At 35.0% G+C, this 26,837-nt stretch overlaps 1 protein-coding gene across 2 annotated transcripts in view; it reads left to right on the plus strand.

The window, feature by feature from the left end:
* VTA1 (vesicle trafficking 1) overlaps positions 1-26,837 on the plus strand; it is a 123,172-nt gene that overhangs the window by 55,861 nt on the left and 40,474 nt on the right. For both annotated transcript variants that reach the window (XM_072643472.1, XM_072643473.1), the window contains 2 exons: positions 15,313-15,424; positions 24,668-24,838. In XM_072643472.1, the coding sequence (XP_072499573.1) occupies positions 15,313-15,424; positions 24,668-24,838 (283 nt within the window). The remainder of the gene's footprint in view (positions 1-15,312; positions 15,425-24,667; positions 24,839-26,837) is intronic.

Raw genomic sequence — 26,837 nt, forward strand, 5'->3', positions numbered from 1 at the left:
TAAAGTGGATCTCTACTTCTGGGGCACAGGGGGCTCTGCCCACATTTCTTGTACTGGGAGCTTGAGGCCTGGTTACTGGCTTTGTGTGCTGTGGCCTCTGCTTCTTTCAACTAGAAGCTATATAATGCTGCAGCTTACCTGGTGCTGAGCTGGCTGGTGTGTGCCAAGGCCGAGGCCAGGTGAAGTCTAGCCGAGTTTTCCTGTGGTTACACTGAATTGTGGAGTGAGGTGTGGGGTAAGCATGTTCTGGCTGCTAGAGGTCTCCTACTCTAGGACTGCACTAGAGCATGATGAGCAAGTTCATCAGCTGGTGAACACTGTCTGCACTGATGTCTGTCTAATTCTCTTGGCTGTGCTAAGGCCTGCCTGAGGTCCTGGTGTTGACACTTTCTAGCACTACCACCTGGGGCTCAGGATATTCTGCTGGTCTGCTCATTTGGGGCTTGCTGGAACATCTCTAGCCCTGCACTGGTCCCCTTCAGCCACAGCAAGAGGGACCCTTCCCGTCAATATTCCTATCCTTGTGTTGGCTCCACAATTCCAGGATTTTTCCTGGGGCAATATTCTCTGGGATTTTCAAGGTCAACAATGGGAAGGTGAGAGCACTTACAGTTTACTCCACCATCTTGGCTCCTGGAAGTTCAAGTAGGTGACTTTCAAATGTTTAGCCCCAGGAGTAGGTGCTTTTGCTGCCACAGGCCCTGTGCTTCTTTCTCACCCAGCTCTGCCACATTCCCATCTTGAGCTAAGAGGTTTGGGAATCCACCCTGTTGCTGGTTGATTCAGTCCACCCAGGCCCATGCCCTCTCCTCTATGGCTAAATCTTTGCTGGTGTAGCCCATGTATTTTGTGCTCCCCTAGCCCAGTGTAACAGATCCTTCTTGTCAACTTTTTTGGCTGTCCTGGGCTGAAAATCTGCCACGCTGTCTCCTACTGGATTCTGCCACTCTAAAATTTGTTTAGATTCGCTTTTTAGAGGTATCTGAAAGAATTTATTAAAGAGCTCAGGTGAGTCCCTGCTTTCACTCTGCCATCTTGGCTCCATCCAACCCAGACACTTTTAAAAATAACTTTATGTGTTGAAGAAGAAAGATACTCTGGTCACTTTTACAGGTGCTAAGGTTTTGACCCTAGAGTAAGGCAAAGGACAAAGGTTCTGTACACAGGTGAAGGGAAGAGACAGTGGAATGGGGTCTCTGCCAAGATATTCACAGCAATTAGATGGAAGGAGCAACTATCTTAAAGCTTCCCCTTCCCTTTTTCTCTCCCCTTCCACATCCTCTTCTCTACTGTTCAATCTATTATCACAGACAGACACTGTTCTCCGCAGTGACATTGGAAAGGTAAGAAGCAAGACTCATGTAGGGACTAAACAAATGTTCAAGACAGCACCTACAGCAAGGAAAGAGAGGGAGCAACTTCGTCCCAAGCAGTGTGATGTTAAGGAGGGTCCCTGCAGCCATCTGCCTAAGGATTGAATATATTGTAGAGGGGATTCTTTTTCAAGTATGTATTACTGTTAATGGCCTCTTGAGGTCCCTTTTAACTCAGCTTTTGTGATTCTGGATGTTGGATGTATACAGGTCATAATCTACCTGAAAGTAGATGTTTAAGAATACAGCATGTTATACACATATACATATGCATAGAAAAAATCTTCTTGTCTAATGCAACCCTTTCATCAAACTAATGAGAATATTGAGAACCCCCAAGAAGTAAAGTGATTTCCCTAATTTCACACAGCTAGTTAATATTAGAAGTCAGGCTTCTTGACTCCTGACTTCTGCCCCTATAACGCTGTTAACTCTCCTACTTCTACCACTTTTCAAAGATGACTATCGTAATAATATTAATAAAACATAAGTTCACACTGAATTCATTTTAGAAATACCTTACTTGCTTTGTGCGATCAAAATCACAACTTGATACATGAATTACTAGTTTTTCTGACCTTCTTCCTTATATATTTAATTTCTATCCATTTTTAACTACTAATGCAATGCAGTTGGAACCAAAAAGTATAGTTGGCTTAATTTATTACCTTATTTATACAGCTGAATCACTCAGCAAGTAATAGGAAACACTGATGTTACTGCCTGTATGTTATAAAGTTGTTTTTCACACAAATTAGGATGATCTTTTTTTTTTCTTTTGGCATACATTTTGTTGTGGGGCTTGGTGTGTATTCCATCATTTCCAAGATTTTTTTATGTTCAGTCTCTAAATTCTGAGGGGCACTATTGTCTAATGCCTAGAGGGCCAGCCTTACAGTCAGGGAGAACTGTGCAGCCATGGAAAAGACAGTATCCTAGGCAGTTCAGTGACTCATAAGTTATAGGTAACATTTCATTTTACATTAAAGAAGAGATTACCATGTTTTGATCATAGGATCACTGATGAAATTACTGATCTGGGCTTTAGAAATATGTACACATACACATATATACAACAATGCTTAACATAGCACTTTTCATGTAATAAGTGCTGAATAAATGCCTTACTCAGTTATTCATTTATAGTTTGTAGAAAAAGCAAAGATATTACTGACACATCTGGGTTGTCAAAAATAATAGAACCAAATCTGAATAGTTCTAGTGATTAAGTGTTGTATATTAGAAAGAACACAGGACTGGAAAGTGGACAACCTGGATTGACTCTGCCATTTGCTATTCACAGGACCTTAGGCAAGTTATTTAACCTTTGAGGTCCAGTTTCTTTTTTTGTCCCATGAGTGAGTTGAATTGAATGACTGACTTCTAATATCCTTTTTAGCTCTAGGGATTTATGAATTTTTCAGTAGTCAAATTGAGCAGGCTAGAAGGCAGATCAACATCTCAGAAATCTGCAATTTGTTTATTTCTACAGTTTTTACATATACATGTATGTGTTTATATGATATAGATATCACAGGTAATATATATGTGAACACATAAACCAGAAAGTTCAGCATCAACTGGCATTTGCCCCTTCCCCAGGAGAATTTAGATTTCCTTGTTTTCAGTGACACTTAAGAGAAAAATAGCTTGAAGTTTTGATTTGCTAGGAATGCTATAACCCTAGGATGTGTTACAAACAAACGACATCCTATCTCACAAGGCTGTCAAAAGAATTAAGTACTTTGAAATCCTAGATTGACTCATTCCCTCCTCTCCCTTCCCATTTCTAAACCAGCCCCATCCTGTACTTTGGAACCACTAGCAAGGGCAGAGACAAGAGTGAGAATGCTTGGAAAAGGGATTTCAGGTATGCAGATTTTCCATACTCTTCTGTATTTATAGTTCCAGACCAGTTGCAGTGCTCCATATTGGGTCATTGAAAGAGGGTCCCAGGGTACTGTTTTCTTCATCTTTTGCATCCTGGCTATACCATAGGCTTTTGTGTCTCTGTTTCTTAGACTAAAACTTCTTTTAAAATCTATTAATCCTATTCATGCTTCTGTTTCTGTGTATATGAATATTAAAATAATATTTAAAATCTCAGAAAAACATCATTATAGATGATTCATGTTTTTATCACTTATATTAGCTTTAAAGTTTAGCATTTTCTCTATTAAATGTAAGACTACATTCTATATGATTTTTTTTTTCCCTTATACTATAGTTGTCACCTAAAATTTATTGATTAACTCATCATAGTCCTTTGGAATTTGGTGCCTCAGTTATGTGGTAATCAGGTGTCTAACACCATCAGCTAGACAGAGTGACTTAGGAATGTGGAAATTAACAAAAAAACATTTTTAACATTAACAACAGCAAAAGCCAAGAAGTGGAGATGCTTTTTCGTTTGTTTCTTTTTTTTAATTATCTCTGGGCAGCATAAGCTTTACTTAATACTGTGCATACTTTGATCCACACCTCATACATAAGGCTAACAAAATCACTCCCATGAAAAGACAAAAGTCCTGGATTCATTTCTGTCATAGTTGTTTCCTGAACCTCTGCCTCCTCTTCCCCTTTCCTCTCTCTCACCATATAACCCAAGTTCTGAAGATCCACTTATTCTCACTATCTGAATTATTAATCAGTGTATATAACTGTTCCCTATTCCATTTCTGCTATAAAACTGCTCCATCCTTCTCTACTCTGTGAGCCTTCCTTTGCAACAAAGGGAAAGAAAAAAGTTAAGCAAAACCCACCCACATATCGACTTCATCTAACAATTTATGCAATATTTAACACCCACACTCTTCACCTCTCCAATAAAAGTCATTCTTGAAAATATTTCCTATCTTGGCTTGGCTTTAACCTTAGACTTATGTTGTTGAACATTTATATTATCTAGATGGAAGCATATATGGCATACTAAAGATTGTGAGCTCTAGAATCCCTATAATTTGTATTGTATATTGACCTAAGGTCTTATAGAATATGTTATTGACAATTTCATGCATGAATTGGTCCAAGTTAATAAAATCAGACTTTTACCAAGATGAGGACTTATCTTTTCTAATAGATCATATTACTTATATACTAAAAATGTCCCATTCTATATTTTCAGCAGAGACTTCTTGAATTCCAATTTTCAGTTGCTTACAGGATATCCTGCAGGATATCCTAAAATTAAATGTCAAAAGCTTTTTTGTCCCAGTCCCCTTCATTTGCCTCTCCTTTCTCATTTCTCTGGTTCTATCAGTTATACAGGCATTCTTCTAGCCTACCAGGATAGAAACTTCAAAAATCTTTGACATTTCTCATTCTTTTGTCCCTTTTATGCAATCTGTCACCAAACCTTTTCATTTGTTTCTTTTGAAATATCTCGTTTTATCCCTACTTTTCCTTCCTCACTGTCATATTACCTGTATCTCAGTATTCCCAATCTTTTCAGCCTTATTTCTTCTGATTCCTTTGCCACAAATGCCCACCTTATATTTCTTTTAGGTAGTCTTTTCTGTTCCTTACACATGCTATGTTCCTTCCCATCGACATGTCTTTCCTTTTGCCTTCCCCTAAAATATGTACTCCCTTCTTCAAGCCTTTTTAATAAATACAAGTCTTCAATAATCACCTCAAGTCCTCCCATCTCTGATGAGTCTTCCAGTCTGCAGTATCATTTCCCATCCTTGGATTCCTATGTACTTGGGGGCCTATCCATAAAGTCTAATACCAAATCTTTATGGGCTTGCAAAGTTCTTAATTGTTCATGTTTGGGGATATAGATTATAATGAAACATTTAGCCATACTGGTAACTCCTTGAGGACAGAGATGATAATTGATACTACTTCTGTGTTTTCAGAAGCACCTAGGACAAAGTTGAGCATATACATACTCAAAAGTTGTTAGTTGATATTTCAGAAATTTTTAGCTTTTCACCTTTCTGTAGATGGTAAAGATGTCCAGGGTAGTTTAAACAGAACTTCTTTCATAACTTTTGCAGTTTTATAGATTACATTTGCTCAGAAAGTTTGATTTGGTAAGTTGCCTGAATTTTCTGCTTCAGTTTCATCTCATTACTCATAGTTGTACCAAATTAAATAATACCTATCTTTTCTTACTCTTTCGTTATTTTAGAGTACTTAGCAGGCCAAGCCTTTCATGGTATTCCCCAACTCTCTAGTTTTAGAGTTGGAAGAGATAATGTAATCTAATACCCTTATTTTAAAGACATGGAAACCAAGGTCAAGAAAATTGAAGTGATTTGCTCCTAATTTTAAGCTATTTTTCTTTGATTCTTTCCTCTAAAAATAAGCTGTGTTAAAATAGGGTTCTGTTTAGATATAGGAAATATAGATACAGTTAGGAAATAACCTAAATTTTGGCTATTATAAATACCCTAAATAATTTATTAAAATGCTGATTAAAATTACTTAGAAATTAGTTTTTTAAAAGTTGTATTATTGAATTGACCTTTCGATGTTTTGTTTTAAAACTTGCTAGATTGATTTTTTTCTTAAAATTAATCAGATCCCAGTAATAACTCAGTTTTGCCTTTTGGTTTTTTTTTGGATGGATAGCCCTGATTAAAAGGAATATACATTCATATATTAGGGGAAAAAATCTTATTGTTCATTTAAGGTTGGAGTGGTAAAGACGTATCCAGTCTGAATATTTTTTTTTCCTATGAAATTAGGAAATTTTAGTGCGCCTTTTATTTATTTTGTTTTCTAAAAAATAAAATAATTTACGTAGAGAGTCATCACAAATGACCATCTTGAATAAGTGAATGTCATCCATGAATGAGCACTTCAGTTTCTGAATCTTCCCTATAGTAATACTTCATTTGTATAGTAATATAAATTAGAATTTAAAGGGCAGAGACTGTTCTTGGTTTTAATTTTTTCTTTCTTATAACAGTGCCTAGCACATAGTAAGCACTAGAAGTTCTTGATGGATTGAGGATTTACTTTTTCAAGGATCTATTCAGTTATATTATTTCAACCCATCATCCCTATGGTGTAGATAATTCATGTAGTATTAATTCTCATTTTACACATAGAAACACTGAGCAACCTGGAGGTTTAATTATTTGCTGTAGGTCATAGTTTATTAGTAATGATAGAGCAGCAACTAAGACCTAAATGTCTGACTTCAAGCCTAGTCCTCTTTGCCCTAGATTATACTGCTTCCCAGATTTATTAGTGACCCATATTCGTTAACAAGAAGTCTTGTTCTCTGACTTACTGCTGCTGTTTTATAAAGAATACTTTTCTTTGATGGACAGCAAAAAAAGCTTTTTGAAGGTGGATGTGGGGGAGTGCTACTTAGAGCTTCTAAATTTTCACTGCTGATTTTTAGTGGTCATGCTTTTCAGAAACAAATGTCAATTATTTTCAATCATCCAATAATAATTTCTGTGAAAACAGGAACTTAAAGGCCATGAGTAAGAATTGAAGCAATTTTTGTAGTTCCTGTTTCCCAGAAAGGATGTCAAATCATCCAAAGGAAGGTAAGGGTTTCAAAAATATTGATGTCTTGAAAATTTTCACTTACAACTTTTTCTCATCTTTCACATCTTTTTTACTTTGGAAATAGAATTAGAAAGCAAAGAAGTAGATTCCTGACAGGAATTAAAATTACCTAGGGAATAATAGGATTATAATTTTAATGTTAAAACTATTAATATTTTAGCTGATCCCTTTTTTAAATGTCAAAATCTAGTTAATAAAATTGTAGTAAATTTAATGTTAGAATGTTGTAGTTCTTATTAACTGCTTATTTTTACAGTTACTACAGCTAGTTTATTTGCAAATTCTTCCCTAGAGGGGGCAGCATAGAATCATAAGATTGGAAGGAAGTTTAAAAAGGCATTATATCTATTTTTCCTCTTCACTCTAGAGATAGGATTATCCCAAAGAGGAAAATCTCCTGTTTTCAGACATTTTAAGAGAAAAAAAATGATATATTCTCTCAGTAACTCTAATTACATTGTTTAATCCTCAAGAAATTGACCTTTTATCTATCCAGAATTTCTTTTGTTTAATTTTAACTCGTCCAGAGGTTGTCCATTTATTCATTTAACAAATATCTAGTCTGAGGCACCATACTAAGTACTGTGAAAAATTCCAAAAGGAATAACACAATTCCTGCCTTAGTGCAAAGGAGACAACTATATTGTATCTGCTTTGTAGCTATAAACAAAACAGAATTCAGTTAGATGCCTTTTAGAGAGGTCTAACAAAGGAGGAATCATGTTAAGCTTTATAGGAAAAAGTAGGAAATGGAATAGGTGGCATCTGCATCTGGTCTTAAAAGATACATTAGGATATGATTTCAATGAATGAGGATGGAGAAGAAAGCATCGAAATGTAAGAAAAGATGTAAACAGAAAATGCCATATTTATTTAACAAATGCCTATTAGTTTAATTTGACTTGGGTATTAGGGTTGTAAAGATAAATTGCATGGACATTATTGCACGTTGTATAAAGTAGTGACTATCAGGTTAGGAAATAGTATGACTTATCATGGTGTATTAAAATGATCACGTCAAAAATTGAGGTTTGAAGCCCATCCCTGGTAACATTGGCCATGTTATTTAATTAATCTCTCAGATTAGTAAAAATTAAGGCATTAGACTAGAGTTGCAGTTCTCAAAGTATGTTCCAGGGTTCCCTAAGATTCTTTTAGTGGGAAATATTTGCAGTTAAAACTTTTTTTCATATTGATATTAAGACTTTTTTAATTTAATATGGTGAATGTCAATAGATTTACTCTCAGAAAACCTAAGCTCTTAGGGTTCTCGATTTTTAAGAGTTGTGGTAAAGGGGTCTGAAATCAAAAACCTTAAGAAATACCAGACTAGAAGATCTCTAGGATCCCTTCTTGCTCTAAATCAAAAGATCCATTACTTAGTCAGTGACTGCAGCCAAATATTTGCCTAATGAATGCTCCTAATCTTAACTCTGTTAACCTTAACATTTCTTTAGTTATTTCTTACTCCCTCATTATAGATGATGTCTTGATACTTCTTTATTTGTAGATGGAACTGTGAATAGTTTCTTTACTTCCCAATTTCCCCTGAATTGTACAAAGCCAAGAAAAATTAGTGATTTTTCTGTTAACTAATTAAGAGGATCTTTCTCAAAATGTTACTGATAGACCCAGAAATTAAGGGAACTAGCATGTGTAATTTGGGGGAATTTAAAAGATCATGCATTCCACCCATTGTATCTGACTGAAAAATTTATCTCCAGTTTGTTTGTACACATCATTCCTATGAGGCCAAGCAGAACGATCCCTCTTAGTCTCTCTTCTATAAGGTAGTCCTTTAAATATTTGAAGACGATTATCATTATCTCCTCCTCTATTGATTTTTTTCTTTTCTCCCGCTATATTCAACTGATTCTTATAGTTACATCTCCCATAAATAAAGCCTTTCCCAACAAAACTGATATCTTTTGGGGCTCCTTTGGCAGAATCAGTTTTAACATTTATCATCACCATTAGATGTGTCATAGATTTAGAGGTTAAGTGATTTATGCAAGGTTACTCAGATAGCAAATAGCAGAGCAAAGATCTGAATTCAGGTCTTCTGATGCTAAATCCAGCATTTCCACTGTACCAGTGCGTTACATGATTTTCTTTATCAGTCAAGTAATGGGCAGTAATCTTTGCATTTTGTCACCACAAGACAATAAGCTTGTTTGAGGACATGGACCATGTTTTATATTTTCTGTTATATCCCCTACAATGTCTCAGATAATGAGTATTATATAAATATTTGGTTGATTGAATCCAAATTCCAAGAGAAACTCTGTCTTGGTTATTTTCTTTTTCCAAAGGTACTCTTTTGTATAAAAAGTAAAGGAGAAGGAATAGTTCTGTTTTCCCCTCTGGGACTTGACATTTCTAGTGTTTGTAAGCTATTTTCCATTCAAAATACAATTTGTAAGTTATTAGAATTTTATAGTACTATGTTTTTAAGACACTCAGATTCAGTGTTCAGACACAGAAAACAGTATTTGAGGATTTTTACTTCTGCTTCTTACCTTTCTATGCCTTTTTTCTTAATTGAAAATTTCTATGGGGATACCAAAATAAAGAGAGAGAGTGTGTGTGTGTGTGTGTGTGTGTGTGTGTGTGTGTGTGTGTGTGTGTGTGTAAAACCATCTCTGAATATCTCTTGAATTCTACACCCAAATCAACTGCTTCAGCTGCTTCCTGGATGTATAATCCTAGATGATTTTTCTCATAGACATTTTAAACTTAACATTTCCAAAACAACTAAATATTTCCCCTAACTTTCCCCTTATTTAAAGTTCTCTATGTATTTTGAGGATACCATCATCCTCCAAGTCACCTAGATTTGTGATCTTAATTGTCCTTGGCTCTTCTTTTTCCTTTACACACTTTATCCCCAAACTTTGTCTAGTCTCCCTCCACATCTCCCACATCCCCCTCTCTCTGTTGCATAGTAGCCAGCCTAGTTCAAATCCTTGTCCCCTCTCACTCAGCTACACTATTATTATAATCTCCTTTTAGGTCTTCTTGTTTCTAGTCTGCCTCCTCTCAGTCTATCTGCCACACAGCTACCAAAACAAAACTCTAATCACTCCAAACTGGTCATGTCTCACTGCGTTGCTCAGGGAATTAAAGTGATTCTACTACTGACAAAAAGAGAGACTCCTACCTGTCTCTCCAATGTTATTTCCTATTATTCCCATTTACATACTGAGTGATTCAACTAGACTTGACTGCTACCTACAGTTTTACAGTCTGGACATTCCATCCAGGTATATTTGCACTGTTCTGCCCCCATTCCTGAAAGACGTTTTTTTTTATCTCTGCTTTGGACAATCCTTGACTTCTTTCAAGATTGTTCAAGTGCTACATCATCTTGTGAAGTCTTGCTTCATCCGTACACTTGTTAGGACTTATTAATTATGATTTTTTATTATGTAGCACTTATAAAATAGGTTCTCTTGTTTTCCCTCCAACCCTTTCCAGTGGAAAATAAGACCCTCAAGGGTAGGGTTATTTCAATTTTGTTTCTGTATTTTTTATGTCTGGCTCAGTGCCTTGCACAGGATAAAAATCAAGTACTGGTTGCTTATTGCAGAAAACTGATTAAGAATTCTATAAATTTTATCACAGTATTTTGATGAGCAAGGAAATCAAGGTGTGTTAAAGTGTTAGGCCAAGAAATAAGCCCATTGTGTGAAGCCAGGATGGCAGAGAAAAGGCAAGAATTCTCCTGAGCTCTCCCTCCAAATACCTTTAAATAGTGCCTCAAAATTCTCAAGTAGCAGAACAAAAGGACAAAGTGAAACAGTTTTCCAGCCCAAGACAACTTAGAAAGTCAGCAGGAAAAGTTTGGGAGAAAAAAGGCAGGAAAAGCACAGATACCAGAACTTGTAGCTCAGGGGAGTGTATATTCTGATCACAGTTTCAGAGTGGAAAAAAGTGCCTGTAGTCGCTCACAAATCAGTGCACATTACAAGAGAGTAATAAACACTTCTTCCTAGATCATACCACCTTCCAAGAACCAAAAACTTTTACAGATCCCCAGAACTTACTTCTGAAAACAGCTGCACAAAAAAACTGAAGCTTGAACCTTGGAATAGCTTCCCCCATCGCTCTGGAAGCAGAGCCCCGCTTTAGCAGAATTAAAAGTCAAGAAATAGACTGGAAAATGAACAAACAGCAGAAAAAAAATTCCTGACTTTAGAAAGCTACTGTGGTGTCAGGGAAGATCAAAATATAAACTCAGAAGAGGACAACGTCAACCTGACTGAATCAACCTCTAACCTGTATATGACCAGAGCCAAACAGAGCAAGCTAGAGACAGGAGAGTCAGGAATTAATTTCAAGGTGAGGGGAAACAGCTTGTAAGCAAAGTTCTCCTCCCTAAGAAGGGGCACTCACCCACTTATGGCAGGGATAGGATTTTTAAGTGTGAAAACCACAAATGACTACACCACAATACAGGCATTCTTGGGTCTTGAGTAAACAGTCTCCAAGTCCTTTGGGTAGTTGAGCCTTGTATTTGTTCGATAGGGCACAGAACCAGGCTTTGTGTGGCCAGGAGCAGCAGTGGGCCACCTGGTTCAGTTTACTTGACAGAAGCATGAGGGATTATTGGCAGTTAGAAGTTTGGGGAATTATTGGTATGCCAAGCTCAGTGCATAGCTTGCTTACTTGGCCTTAACTTGGAAAACAGGGTGTCTCCTAATAGTAACTTGACAGCAGCAAAGTCAAAACTCCTACATCCAAAACCTCAAAGAAAAATATGAATTGGCCCTAGGCCATGAAAGAGCTCAAAAAGAATTTTAAAAATCAGGTGAGGGAAGTAGAGGAAAAATTGGGAAAAGAATGAGAGTGAGGCAGAGAAAATCATGAAAAAAGAGTCCACACTTTGGTAAAGGAGGCACAGAAATGTATACTGAGCAAAACAATACCTTCAAAAACAGAATAGGCAAAATAGTAAAAGAGGCACAAAAATCCAGTTTAAAGAAGAATGACTTGAAAAGCAGAGTTGGCCAAATGGAAAAAGAGGTACAAAAATCCACTGAAGGAAACAACTTAAAAAGTAGAATAGGCAAAATGGAAAAGGAGGTACAAAAGCTCACCGGAGAAAATAATTCCCAAAAAATTAGAATTGAGCAAGTGGAAGCTAATGACTTTATGAAATATCAGGAAATAAAAATCAAAAGAATGGGAAAATAGAAGAAAATGTGAACCATCTCATTGGAAATACAACTCATCTGGAAAATAGATCCAGGAAAAATAACTTGAGAATTATTGGACTACTTGAAAGCCATGATCCAAAAAAGACCCTTAATATATTATTTCAAGAAGTTCTCGAGGAAAACAACCTTGATTCTAGAACCAGAGGGTAAAATAGAAATTGAAAGAATCTACCAATTACTTCCTGAAAAGAGATCCCAACGTGAAAACTCCCAGGAATATTATAAATAAATGCCAGAGCTCCTGGGTCAAGGAGAAAATATTGCAAGCAGCCAAAAAAGGGAAAAAAAAAAATCAAATATTGTGGAGTCACAGCTAGGATAACACATGATTTAGTAGTATCTATATTAAACGATCTAGAGGGCTTTGAATATTTTATTCTGGAGGGGAAAGGAGCTAGGAATACAACCACAAATCAACTATCCAGCAAAACTGAATAAAATCCTTCAGAGGAAAAAGTGGATATTCAACAAAATAGAGGACTTTCAAGCATTTGTGATAAAAAAGACCAGAGCTGAATAGAAAGTTTGACTTTCAAATACAATACTCAAAAGAAGTATAAGAAGGTAACAGGAAAGAGAAATTATAAGGGATTCGATGTATTCCTACATGGGAAAACATTGTCATTATTAGGGCAGTTAGGAGTATACATAGAAAACACAGATGTGAGTTTAATATGAGGGGCTGATTATCTAAAAAAATAATAAAGGGATGAGAAAAAAGAATGCAGTGGGAGAAGGGGGATAGGGAGAGGTAGAATGGGGTAAGTTATCTGACATAAAAGAAACCTGAGATTTTATAGTGGGGGGATAAATGGGGAAGGGAGGAGAGGAGTGAATGAATCTTTACTCTCATCAGAAACAGCTCAAGAGGGAATGACATAACACACTCAGTTGGGTGTAAAAATCTATCTTACCATAAAGGAAAGTAGGAAGGAAAGGGGATAAGGAAAGAGAAAGGGGTCTGTTAGAATTGAGAGCAAGTTGAGGTAGATACAAATCAGAAGCAAAATACTTCAGAGAATAGAAAAGGTAAAAAAAAGAGAGACAGGGAAAATAGAATGGAGGGAAATATGTAGTTGGAAATCGTTACTATGAAAAAAAATTTTACAGTGTTTCTCTGATAAAGACCTCATTTCAAAAATATGTGGAAAACTTAGTCAAGTTTATAGAAATGAGTCATTCCTCAGTTGATAAAATGGTCAAAGGATATGAACAGGCAGCTTTCAGACAAATTAGTCGAAGCTATCTATAGTCATATGAAAAATACTGTAAATCCGTACTGATTAGAGAAATGCAAATTAAAACAGCTCTTAGCTTCCACCATACACCTGTCACACTGGCTGATATAACAGAAAAGGAAAGTGACAACTGTTGGGGGGTATTTGGGAAAATTAAAACGCTAATGTACTGTTAGTGAAGTTGTATATGGATTCAGCCATTCTAGAGAGGAATTTGGAACTATAACCAAAGGGCTATAAAACCATACATATCCTTTAACCAATCAGTGCCACTATTAGGTCTGTATCCCAAAGAGATTTAAAAAAAAGAAAAGGAACTATGTGTACAAAAACATTTACAGCAGTTCTTTTTGTTCTGTCAAAAAAATTGGAAATTGAGGAGATGGCAATCAATTGGGGAATGGCTAAACAATTTGTGGTATATGATTGTGATGGAATACTATTGTTTTACAAAAAATACCAAGCAGGATGCTCTCAAAAAATATCTGGAAAGACTTACATGACATGATGCAAAGTGAAATGAGCAGAACCAGGAGAACATTGTACACGGTAACAGCAATATTCTTCGATGGTCTACTGTGAATAACTTAACTATTCTCAGCAATACAATGATCCTAGACTATTCTGAAGGACTTATGTTCAAAAGTACTGTCTACTTCCAAAGAAAGAACTGGTAGAGCCTGACTGCAGATCAAAGATACTTTTTCTTTCTTCAGTTTTCTTGTGGTTTTTTTTGTCTGTTGTTTTCTTTCACAGCTTGAGTTACTTGAGTTTTGCATGACTACACATGTCTAACCTATGTTAAATTGCTTTCTCATGTGAGGGGGAGAGGAAGAGATAATTTGGAACTCAAAATTTGAAAAAAGAATGTTAAAATTGTTTTTATGTGTATTTGGGAAAAAATAAAGATTTGAAAAAAATAAAGAAGCCCATAAGTAAAGAGAAAGGATGCTATCTCATATAATGTCCTATATGTGAATCAGTATCCTTAAATATTAACGTTCTCATGAGTGGTAAAGGAATTGCTTTGTTTTTGCCTGCAAACTCATTTTTCATACTTTATGATGAAGAGGAAAATGGCCAGTGAATTAAAGATCTTATGTTCTTTATATACATAGTTAATTTTAAGGTTCCCTGAGACTTGTTTCAAATAATCAAGATTTAGTGCTCAAATTCAGCTAAAAATTTGAAATGAAAACTAGCTCATTGCATGTTCTAAGAGAGGTTTTAGTCCTCTTATAATTGGAGACAAATATATTTCTCATTTCACAGTTATATCTTTTTAGAGCTTCCATGAAAATCCATATAAATGAGAAAACTGAGGCTTCAGAGAAGTGAAATGACTTAATATTATTCAACTTAGTGGCAGAGCTTAGAGGTTTGTCTGAAAATAGTTCCAGCGCTTAGACTATCCCTTTTTGCATCCTTCCATTTTATCTACAGAGATTTAGAAAGAGCTTGTTTTTGTCTATATTAGGGGTGGGAATTGTTTTAACGAATATTTAATTTTAAATTTAATTTTTACTAATATTTAGGTCCATTGATTCTAAGTCCTTTTTTATGACCTTGTTATTCATTTAACCTCGTTTTGTCCTTCCTCTATTGGGAATACCATTTGTATTCCACTGGATACATAAATGTTCCTGAAATAGAACCACCCTGAGGAAAAGAACTGTCATACTAGGGGAGGATATAGATTACGGATGATATAAAAGCTTCAGAACTGGCATACTTGTCCTCTAGCCCAGTAGAAGAATTACTTAATCTGGAAACATTTGTCATCCCCTTTCAACTCAGCACCATACATTCTCTGTTTAGGAAACCTATATTGGATTCAGCAATACTTTTTTTGGGATGTTATATATTTTCAACATAACAAATCAGTTTCATTCCTTAACTATATTGTTAAAATAAATATAGTTATAACCCCAAAATATTGTATTTTTTCAGAACATGAAACACAGAAAATATGCCAGGTGGAAGGCAACCTATATCCATAACTGCCTAAAAAATGGGGAAACTCCACAAGCTGGACCTGTTGGAATGGATGAAGAAAGTAATGGTGTGTATTAATTTAAGTGCAGTGATTCAACAAAATTCATATTTTTCAAGCTCTATTTTATTCAGAGTATATTGAGAACCCAGCCTAATTTGCATCCTTCATCAGGGCCAAAAGGCACAACAGAAAGGTATGGGTGGTAGAAATCATGAACCTCCAGAAAAAAGATACAAGGATATAAGAAACCTTAACAACAACAAAACAGTATGGAGGCTGTGGCTAAATACAATCAGATTGATAACCTAAGAGAAAAGAAATGCAGTCTCCGTCAATCAATAAGGATTTATTTATTAAGTGCCGGTCACTATACAGGCACTTAGGAAATAAAGACAAAAAAGGAAATACTTCATGTTTTAGGATGCTTATATTCTATTGGGTTAGCAACATGTACATATATAAGTATATACAAAATAAAAACTAGTTAGGAAAGAGCAAGGCTCAACTACCCAAAATCTTTGTAGAGAAGATGATGCATCCTCAAGATAGAGATTCTGTGAGACAAATAGGAGATAGGGGAATAGCTGGTGAAAAGGTACAGAGATAGTAATTGGAGTGCCATATGGGAAATAAGAGGATAGTATGATTAGCCTATAAAATGTGAAAAGGAAATGTTTAATGAGACTAGAAAGACAGGTTGGGAACAAGTTATGAAGAGCTTTAGGAGTCAAACAGGAGTTTATATGTCACCCTAGAAAGAATAGGGAGTTACCAGGGTTTTGTTGAGTGGGAATGATATGGTAAGATCTGTACTTTAGGAAAATCACTTGAGCAGCTCTTTGGAAGAGTAGTTATAATGGGTAAAGATTTGAGGCAGAGGCCAATTAATAGGGTAGTATTTGGGATAAGGAAAAGTGAGTAGTCAAGGATAGTGTAAGAAAATCTGTGATAGAGAACAGACTGGATTATTGGATTATATGTGTATTTTAAGAAACAAATGTAGGAATCGGACTGGACCCATGATTTCATTTAGATGAAGTACAGCAGAACTAACTAGCACATTAACTGAGTCTGAGAGTTTAAGCAGTTTTCACATTGATAATTCCTGACCTCTGCAAAGAGGGATAAAAGATGAATTTCCTCATCACTTCTTTGATGCCACAATAGAGCATTTTAATGTAGTATTCAGTTTGGTCTTGTACTTTCCGTTGGTATTGTTAGGTATTGACATAAGTCTCTTTTGCTGTATAGTGAGTCTTTCTTGCTTCAGTTTCCTTAATTATAAGCCTAGCACTGGGATCTCTCAAAGAATATGGATGTTTAAGTTACGTTCTTAGCATAATTCCAAATAAATGTTTGCTTCTTTGGAAATTAATTTTCTACTGTGTAATTTTTAAAGTTCTACACAAGATAATTAGAATAAAAAATATTTAAAATACCTCAAGTTTTATAGAAGATTATCTGAATCAAAATACTAGATACTACTCAATAAGATTATCAAAATCATTAAGTTAAGCATGCAAATCAATTTGCATAGTCATATACACTTTAAATAGTAAGGATTTTGTTTTCTGACTTTTGTGTCTAAAGTAGTCTAGTTTTATACAGTTCCTGATTCCTATACTTGTTGCTTAAAAAACAATAACAACCCTATAATGTAGACTAGATAATCCAGTATCATCTTAAGTTACCATATTCCTGAACATATAAATATATGTATAAGATGAAGTATAAACGTGTGAGATCTGGTCCACTCCTATCCTGTCTCCCCCTCTCACCCCCTGACAAACACACGTCTGACCTCATCATGTAACGAAAACTACTCTCTTCAAAGTTACCAGTGATCTCTTAATTGCCAAATTTAATAGAGTTTTCTCAACCCTCATCCTTAGTGGCCTCACCCACCTCTTGATATTCTCTTCTTTTCAGGCTTTTGTGATGCTGCTCTCTCCTGGTTCTCCTCCCATCAGATCACTCATCAGTCTTCTTCGCTAAATTTTCTTCTAGGTCATGTGTTCTAATCTTAGGTGTCCCTTAAGACTCTATCAGGGTTCCTCTCTTTTCGCTATTTCACTTGGCAATCTTATCAGTTCTCATGGTTTTAATTACCATCTTTGTTTCAGTGATTCTTACATCTGCTTATCCAGTCCTTACATTTCCCCTGACCTTCAGTCTCACATCTTGAATATTGGACATTTCAGACTGGATCTAAAACTCAAAATTTCCAAAACAGAACTCATTATCTTTCCCCCTAAACTCCACCCTCTTTCTAACCTCCCTATTAATTACCTGAAGGTACCACCATCCTCCCATCACCCAGGATCAAAATTTAGGCATCATCCTTAAGTCCCCACTCTTTCTTGTCCCCTGTATCCAATCTGTTGCCAAGCCCTATTTTACCTTTGTAATCTCTCTCACATGTACCCCCTTTTCTCCTCTAATACTGCTACCACCCAGGTGCAGGCCCTTTTAGGGTTAGAGTACATCTAGGCTTAGGATTAGTGTTAGGACCTGGAGATTTTGCCATATGAAGATTTACTGGAGGAACTGAGCATTAATAAGCTGCAAGTTGGCATGGGAGTTATCTTCAAGTGCTTAAAAGTTTGTAAGGTACAAGAAGAGATGTTTATAGATTTCAGGTTGAGATCTTAGAACTCATCTAGCACAACATTCTCATTTCACAGACAGGAAAATTGAGGCCCATATAGGTTGCCCAGAGTCACACAAGTACTAAAGTGACAGTTCTGATATCTGAATCTGGGTCTCCTGACTCTATATCAGTATTCTTTCCGCTGTACCATGACCTACTTGCTTCAGAGTACAGACTTAGAAGTAATGGGTAAAAGTTGCAAAGACATAAAATTAGCCTATATGTAAGAAAAAATGTTCCTCTCAATTAATGCTATCCATGAATAAAACAAATAAGATAAGCCACCTTAAGTGGGAGTGGAGCCCTCAGTGGAGGTCTTAGAGCCAAAAACTTGATGGACATTTATCAGGTGCATTCTAGAGGAGTTTCTTATTCAAGTGTCAGGTTAGACCAGGTGATTTCTGCTATCATATGAATTGTATAGTTCACTGCATTCCTGGTTCTTCAGAGTACTCAGCTGTCTTAGTCTTGACTGGCCTAGGCCTAAGGCTAACCTGCATACTTTGGTTATCATTTGTTCCATTTATAAATGTTTGTTTTAAAACAGATCAGTTAAATCCCTTAATCTATAACTTATCTACTTGTTTTCCTCTCCATCCAAATTACAAATTTGCATTGACATTATACAACAACTGTTTAATACAGTCTGCATCAATGCTTTATAGCTAGTTTGGCATGTTATATGAAAAATAATGAAGTGCTAATTGGGCACAGGATATATATACTTATATAATTTTCTTGAGTCAGCAAATTGCCAAACTAAATAGAAAAGTATGTGTTGACATTAGGATTTTATAAAGTTAACCATAGCCTAGTAGATAAGAGAACTGGCTTTGAAGGTAGGAAGATCTGGATTCAAATTTTACCTCTAACATATGTTTGCGATGTGACCCAGTACAAGTCACTTAACCTCAGGCCCCTAGGCAGCTGTCTAACACAAATAGTTACAGAGACCTGCATTAGTAGAGAAAGTTCCCTACAACAATGAATTTACAGATCCAGCCCCTATCCTACTTCTACTTTTGGTAGTCATATGTTGGTTCATCATCCATGGAAAATATTAAGAATTTTCCCCAAGCTGTTATTAAAATAATATTTTAGGAATTAAAGAATAAGTTTTATAAATTAAATTTATGAGACCTAATATTAGTGCCTCAATTTTTGTCATGACATAAAGTTTTTTTCCTTTTAGATGTAACTTTATTAACTAGTGTAAGGCACTCTCTTTTATATTTGAGCAGTTAAAATATGAAATATTGTCAGTAAAGAGTTTGCTACCATCATGCCAGATGTGGCATACATGCTATAACATTTTAGAGTCTTTTGGAGCCAAAGGTCATATTCAAATACTTTGATTGCAGAAGACTCTAGAAAAGGAACTCATCACAATTTCTATTCTGCATCTTTGAAAGAAAGGAAGCATTGTTTAAAAATACACTGCTGGGCTTTTCTCCATTCCTTTCTGCTTACTCATTTTATTCCTTCACTAACAAAGGGGGGAAATGTCCATTTGTAAATGGGATGAAACTATCCCTGTGTAACATTACAAATTGACAAGTTTTCCAGCATTTTATGCCCTTTAATTTCAAAATTATGCTCTACCTTTGATATTATTTTCGTAGAATGTAGTTCTCTCCATGAGTATCAATACATTTACATATATGTAAATCTTCAAGATGCTAAAATGATATACTTTAATTAGATTATATTAGTACAATTTGACAAAAGAACTTTGGTTAACATTTTAAAATTCAAATTTAGAATTATAGTAGTGGGAAAATCTTGTTAGATTTTTAAGACATGAACAATGTAGTTTCTCAAGACAGGAAATAAAGTGAAAATTATTAGCCTAATGCTTGAGAATGTACAAATATGTGACTATTTTAAAGATTTTATTCCTTTAATCTGATAACCCATGCCTATAATCATAGTCAAACTTTAGATATTAGTTATTGTGTGTGTACTAAATTTAGTTTTTAGTTTTTCAAAAAATTTAAAAATATATTTTTTAAAAATTTGATTTTTATAGATCTGTTTTGGTGCTTAATTAAAATAGATTTTAAAACTACCAAGAATACCCAGACATACTACATATATATTTTGGAAATTGTATATCAGTTAGAGTTACAAAAGAGATGGGAACATAGGAAATTAGCTTAATTTTGACATTTATAATTTGTAATTTATGATTTTTCATGTTGACATTGTGACCACATCAAACCACAGCCAGTAATATAAGCTGTTATCTCCTTTTATAATATGTAGACCGATCCTTTTTAGTTTAATAGTCACATTGAAGAGAGTCCTTAATAGTAATAACCAGAATGATATTTATTTTTACTCCTAAGTTACACGTAATTAAAGACAGCTCTCCACCTATCACAGGTACAGTACAATATTTAAGGTTTTGACTCTATAGAAATCCTCAGAATGTGTTCCTCATAATAACATTGCTTTTCTGTATCATAACTTTTGCAGTTTGCAATAAGTTGTATTCTTAATCTAAAATAATTAGATTTGGGGGTTTTTTCACTTTTTATTTTTAACTCAATCTTTTATCATTAATTTGTATGACAAAAATCAGCATATTGCAAAAGGTATGAATTGAATTCAAAACATTTTTGAAACACAAGTGGCTCTTTTTTAATTGACTCATTTTAAACTTATTTTCAATTCCATTGTTCTAAGCACAAAAACTGTTTTCTAGTAGAAAATACTTATATTTTCATCACCACATTGTCCTTCATGGGTAAATTCCTAATTTCTGAACCGTTAGCTTATTTACTGCCACTGTAGTTCATTCAGATCAGGTTAAGGTTTTGTAACTTGCAGGGATAAATAAGTCTCTTTACCTTTACTCTTGAGATTCTGCCTTTTTATTATTTACTTATGGCCTTAAAAAGCCTTGTAATGTATGTGGGTAGAGAGCCTGACCTTCAAGCCTCTGGCTAAGTTTAAGGCCTCCTTTAAGGCCTTAATGGCTGGGTGACCCTGGGCAGGTCAATTAACCTCTCAGCAGAATATAAGGTGTAGAATATCTCTCCAATACTTCTGATCTTACTAAATGCTAGCTCTGAGATATTGAGACTAAGATTTTATGGTACTTGAAATGCGAGACAGAGAGTGATCCAAATAGGTATTAAAGGATGGAATAAAGTATTTTCATCCATAACTAATCCACTTACACTATAAATCCCTAAGAATTACTCATGATTTGAGTTTTAACAAGGAATTTAAATGTCTGTACTTAAATGACTGAGTTAGTTCAAAGATGATCTCTAGACTAGTAACTTGTTGGAAAATATCTGTTTACATATCACCTTTTGTTTTGTTTTTCTGATTTAGTAAACAGGTGAACTGAACAAATAAAAAAAGTAATCTTTTCCTACAGTTTAACATTTTAAAGCCAATAATAACATAATGAATAACCTATCCACTGTCGTTGTTTTTGTGTTAGTTACTGAGATCTTCTTGGGTTAGGAATTGTTATGGTAAATCAAATTCTAATAATGTATTGTTCCATACTTGGATATTTGATACATTAGGTAGAAAATAGAATGCCATATACAGTTCATCTGTTTTTAAAAACAAAAGATGGTGTAGTGTATTTCTAGGAATAGTAGACTTTTTGGAAGCTTATTTGGTTTGTGAAAAAAATCTAAATGTTGCAACCTGAATTAATTCTGCCGTTCAGAAAATTTTAAGTGTCTAATTGCATGTTTGTCCAAGAGCTATTGGCCAAATACTACCCCACCATAAATCACCTAAAAAAATACCAATGTAGAGTTGACAGTCCAGTTCAACTCAATTCAGCTAACATTTATTAAGCACATATTTATATGCCAGGCACTGGGGAAGCGAAGTCAAAAATGAAACTAACCACCTTTACCTTTATGGAGCTTTCTGGGGGTAAATAATTATTTATATTTACATAGCTAGGTAAATAAAATATATACAAGGTTAGGACAAAGTAATTTTGGAGTGTGAAAGAGAAAGCTAACAATAGCTAAGGGTATCAGGAAAAGATTAGTTAGAAAATAGCTCTTGAGCAAAACATTGAAGGTAACTGGGGATTCTCAAAGGTGGAAATAAAGTGAGAAAGCATTTCTGCTATGAAAGAAAGCCTGTGCAAAATCCTGTTGTGTACTAGGAACACCGGGTAATGATAATAATTATAGCAGTAATAAATACCTAATATTTGTGTAGCAGGAACCAAGAGTAAATGGTAGAGGCCGAGGTTGAGGAGAGCAAGGGTAACTCAGTGTATAAAATCATGTTGGTGCTAAAATAAATGTCCGTGGACTTCATGGACTTCTATCCTATTAAAAATAACTGGATGAACCCTATTAGAAAAATCTGTTTGCAAACTCATAAGAATCTTTTAACCTTCATGATAATATGAAGGGGAAAAAAAATTGTATCTGTTATTATTAGATGTAACAGAATAGTAAATCAGGGGAAGAAAAACTGGATTTTTGCAGAGGTTGTGTTACCGTGTGTGTGTGTGTGTGTGTGTGTGTGTGTGAACACTTAGCAGAATGGGCACAGATAGAATTGTGTCCACTGAGCCATTGTAGCACCTTTAAAATGAATAAAACCATTAGAACACAGAATTTTTAAAAATTATTTCTGTATAGATGTATGATGAACCATTCTGTATTAAAAGTCATAGAATGGTGTTTACTTTTGAACTCTTTTTTCTGTTTCAATATACCATTTTTTTGCTGCCAGAAATCATTGCCAAGTGGCATTACAAGTTACCTGTGAAAAATAAAGAAAAAAAGAAAAAAATCCAATTTAATTAAAACTTTCCTTACACTTCTAAAATCACCAAATGATTATTACATGACAAATGAATGTATTTAGATTAAACCAAATCTTTGTCAATTCCTCACATGCCCTCCCATCTTTTTTAGAACTTGAGCCATAAATCATTCATTCTCTGGCCCTCTTTACCTGTAAACATGTTCAGGGCTCCTACATCCTTAAACCCTTATTTGACCCTTTAATCAAATTATCCTTGTTTCTTCTCTAATTGCCAAAGTGCTAGGAAAAAATCATGTATACTTGCTGTTTTGACTTCTTCACTACTCCCTAATTTCTCAGCTCCTTGCAGTAGGGCTTCCAGTGCTACTACTCAATTTAAACTGCTCTGCCAGGTTACCATAGTAGTAATTAACATCTATGTAGTGCTTTTAAGGTTTGCAAAGTATTTTATAAATATTATTTAATTTTATCTTCACACTCTGATAGGCAGGTATTGTTATTATCCTTATTTTACAGATGAGAAAATTGAGACTAAGGGAAGTTAAGTGACTTGCCTAGGGTCACACAGCCACATATCTAGTATCCGAGTGCCGAATTGAACTCAGGTCTTCTTATCACTGGGCCAAGGGGTATACACATTTTAGTAAATTTTGGTGATATCCCTCCAAATTGCTTTCCAGAATGACTATACCACATCACAGCTCTACCAATAACACAGTAATGTACTTGTTTTCCCACAACCCCTCTAACCTTTATCATTTTCTTCTTTTGTCATCTTTGCCAATGCCAATCTAATGAATGTGAGGTGGAGCCTCAGAGTGGCTTTAATTCATGTTTTTCTCATTATTAGTGATTTGAAGCATTTTTTCATATAATTGTTGATAACTTTGATTCCTTCTTTTGGAAATTTGCTGTTCATATCTCTTTACCTTTTTTCCTCTATTGCAGAATGGCTATTGGTCTAATAAATTTGAATCACTGCATTATGTATCTTGTATTTGAGACCTTTATTAGATAAACTTCATGCAAAGACTATGTTTAAAATGTTTATCTTATAAACAATATGTTGCATTCTCCTTTCTAATCCATTCTGATATCCTCTTTCTGTTTATGGGTAAAACCATCCTGTTCATCATGTTCACAGTTTTGATTGTTAATTGTCAATTTCTCTCTGTACTTTCTCCTCCCTGTGCTCAGCCTCTCCCCCCCCCACCTTTACAAATAAAAAGAAAATGGTAAAAGACAGGGAGTATGCCTAAACTGACACTTGTGATCTCTAAATGAAAGAGCCTGTTTCTCCCTTTCTCCCTTCTCTTCCTCTTTCCCTAATGTTTTTACTTTCTTCCTTAATTACACCCACCTCCAGCACTGGAGTTTGTTTTGCTTAAGACTCTTTTACCTATCCTGACCTACTTCTTTAACCCCATTCCTCCTCCTTACTTCTCCTCATCCCTTCCTTTTAAGTTTAACTTACTTCTATACCAGTCTTCCTTCCCTTTCTCTTCAGACTATTTTTACGTACTCCCCCCATTATTCCCAAAGCCTTTATCTACTACCTCCTCCATCTACCTAGAATGTTGCTCCCTATGGGGTTCCAGGGCTCCCTCGCTGAACTCTTCTCAGAACCTTTCTTCCATTGTTCCAGGGCTACTTTGTGCCATGCTGTACATCTAACCCTGTCTTATACATTTCAGGTTTCCACAGGATTCTAACAGTTTTTTTGTGCAGCCCTGTACTATATGGAGGAGTTTGTAGCTGATGCACCATGCTGGCATCATTAAATAAAATTTATTTCTAGATTGTAAGCAAGCAATTGACTTATTATAGTAAAGTCTGCTTTTTTATTACTATCTTTAAAGTTTTACCCTGTTAACCTGTTTATTTCATAACAGATGAAGAAAATGAAGAAGCTGGGACTTCTCCCCTACCCAGTCACCCACCCCAACGGTCATCTTCAGCTTATGACCCAAGCAACATGCCATCAAGCAGCTATACAGGAATACATATTCCACCAGGTGCTCATGCACCAGCTAATACACCAGCAGAAGTTCCTCATAGCACAGGTAGGAAATTTAAAATATTTGAAAATATTTATCATAAATTTTGATATCTAGGATGCTGTTAAACAAAACGGCTTATTGTTTGGCATTCCTAATTTTATAAAAATACAGTTATCATTGAAAATAGTAATGATCACAAGGAAGAGGAAGTTCCTAAATTACCATCTGAAAGATTAAATTGTGTTCATTATGGTTTCATTATGATGAATATACTGTTAGATATTCTGAATTTTTATAGATCCTTAACCTCTTGACCTTATTTATTCCTCTCTACTATTTGTCACCTGGAGCTATCACACCTAGGATAGAGGGTTTGTTACTGGGAAAGGAGGAGGAGAGGGGTAAGTGCTGATCTGTTCCTCTGTTCGAGCACCTCTGTTCGAGGTGCTCAGTGCCTTCTAAGCTCCAGTATAAGTCATTTCCAGTCCTCCCTATAGAGAAGCAGTATGCTCTGATGAGTAGAAAAAAACACTGGATTTGGATTCAAAAAATAACTGGTTGGTAGAAGCTAGATTTTATCGTTCATCCTAGTAGAGGCAATGAAGAGTTATTACAATTTCTTTTTGTTCAGGGGTTAGGGGAACGAGACAACAGGGTCAAGTCTGTGCCTTGAAAAGATTATTTTGGCAGCTCTGTGGAAAGTGGATTGAAAAAGGAAAAAACCAGAAGCATGAAAACAGATTAGGAGACAATTACAGTAATCCCAAGAAGTGATGAAGGATGCGTAAATGGAAAGAGGGAAAAGGGTGAAAGATAGAAAGTCAGTATCAGCAAGATTTGGCAAAGTCATAAGATGTGGGGAACAAGGGAATAGGAAAGATTGTTAATGACTTGAGATTTCAGAATAAAGTGACTCGGGGGATGTTAGTGTCCTTGGTAGAGATAAGAAAATTTACAGGTTGAATCAGTTTAGGGAGAAAGGGTGGTATGTTCTGTTATAGACATGTTGAGTTTGCAATACCATTAGATCATCAAGGTAGTGAGTAACATTCAACATATGCATTTATGCAGACCTGGAATTTAGGAGAGAAATTAAGACTAGATTTATAGATCTGTGTGTCATCTGCATAGAGTTGGAAATTGAACCCTATGGAAGCTGATAAAATCATCAAGAGATTATTTCAGAGAAAGAAGAACATGGAGATAGAATTTTAAGGGACACTCAGACATAAGAAATAAGAGGTGTATGATAGGACCACCCAATGATACATATTGAAAAGGGACTTTAGGCATCCAGGAAGGAGCTAGTAGTAGAAAGGAAAAGATTGACAATAAGAGAAGTTAGGTGGAGATGGGATCAAGAGCGCAAGTTTAAAGTTTAAATTTGGTAAGAAGAAAAATCACTTCTTCAAAAACCAAAGCAAAGGATAGATGAAGGTATAATAGGGATTTTTTTTTTATATTCTCCCATTAAAGATGTCACTATTTCTGCTATTCACAACTTCTGTTACATCTAATTTGCCTTTTTTGCACATTCATTATCATTTAGCACATATTCACTCCACTTTGTATGTGTTTAAGTAACATAATGTATACATATCTGAATGCCAGATTTTGTTGCTAGGTTTTGTCTAAGAACCTTTGATAGTCTGAGTTTTTCAATTTTTTTAATATATATAAATTTACTATTCCCATAATGAATTCAGTTTTCCTTCATAATATTAGTCTTGTAATGAGTTTTCTTTGTATATTTTAATAATAATGTAATAAAACATTAAGAAAAGGTATAAACACATTTAGTGTAATAATTTCTTCTCTTATTATCCTTGGATCCATATTTTACCTTTCTTGGTGCTAGATTTGGATTTGTAGCAAACGTACTTAATAGAAACAGACTATATGACTCTTTGGTGATCCAGCATGTTTTAGAAAAAACATGTTAGAGAGTAAATCTGAGAAAAATTTATAATAAAATTTTATAATAAAATTTACTAATGAGTTTTAAAGACTATATTAATACAGAATAAATTGAAAATGGGCTTATTAAAAATGGTACTAAGAA

The sequence above is a fragment of the Notamacropus eugenii genome, chromosome 2, assembly GCF_028372415.1.
Source record: "Notamacropus eugenii isolate mMacEug1 chromosome 2, mMacEug1.pri_v2, whole genome shotgun sequence".
NCBI classification, from domain to species: Eukaryota; Metazoa; Chordata; class Mammalia; order Diprotodontia; family Macropodidae; genus Notamacropus; species Notamacropus eugenii.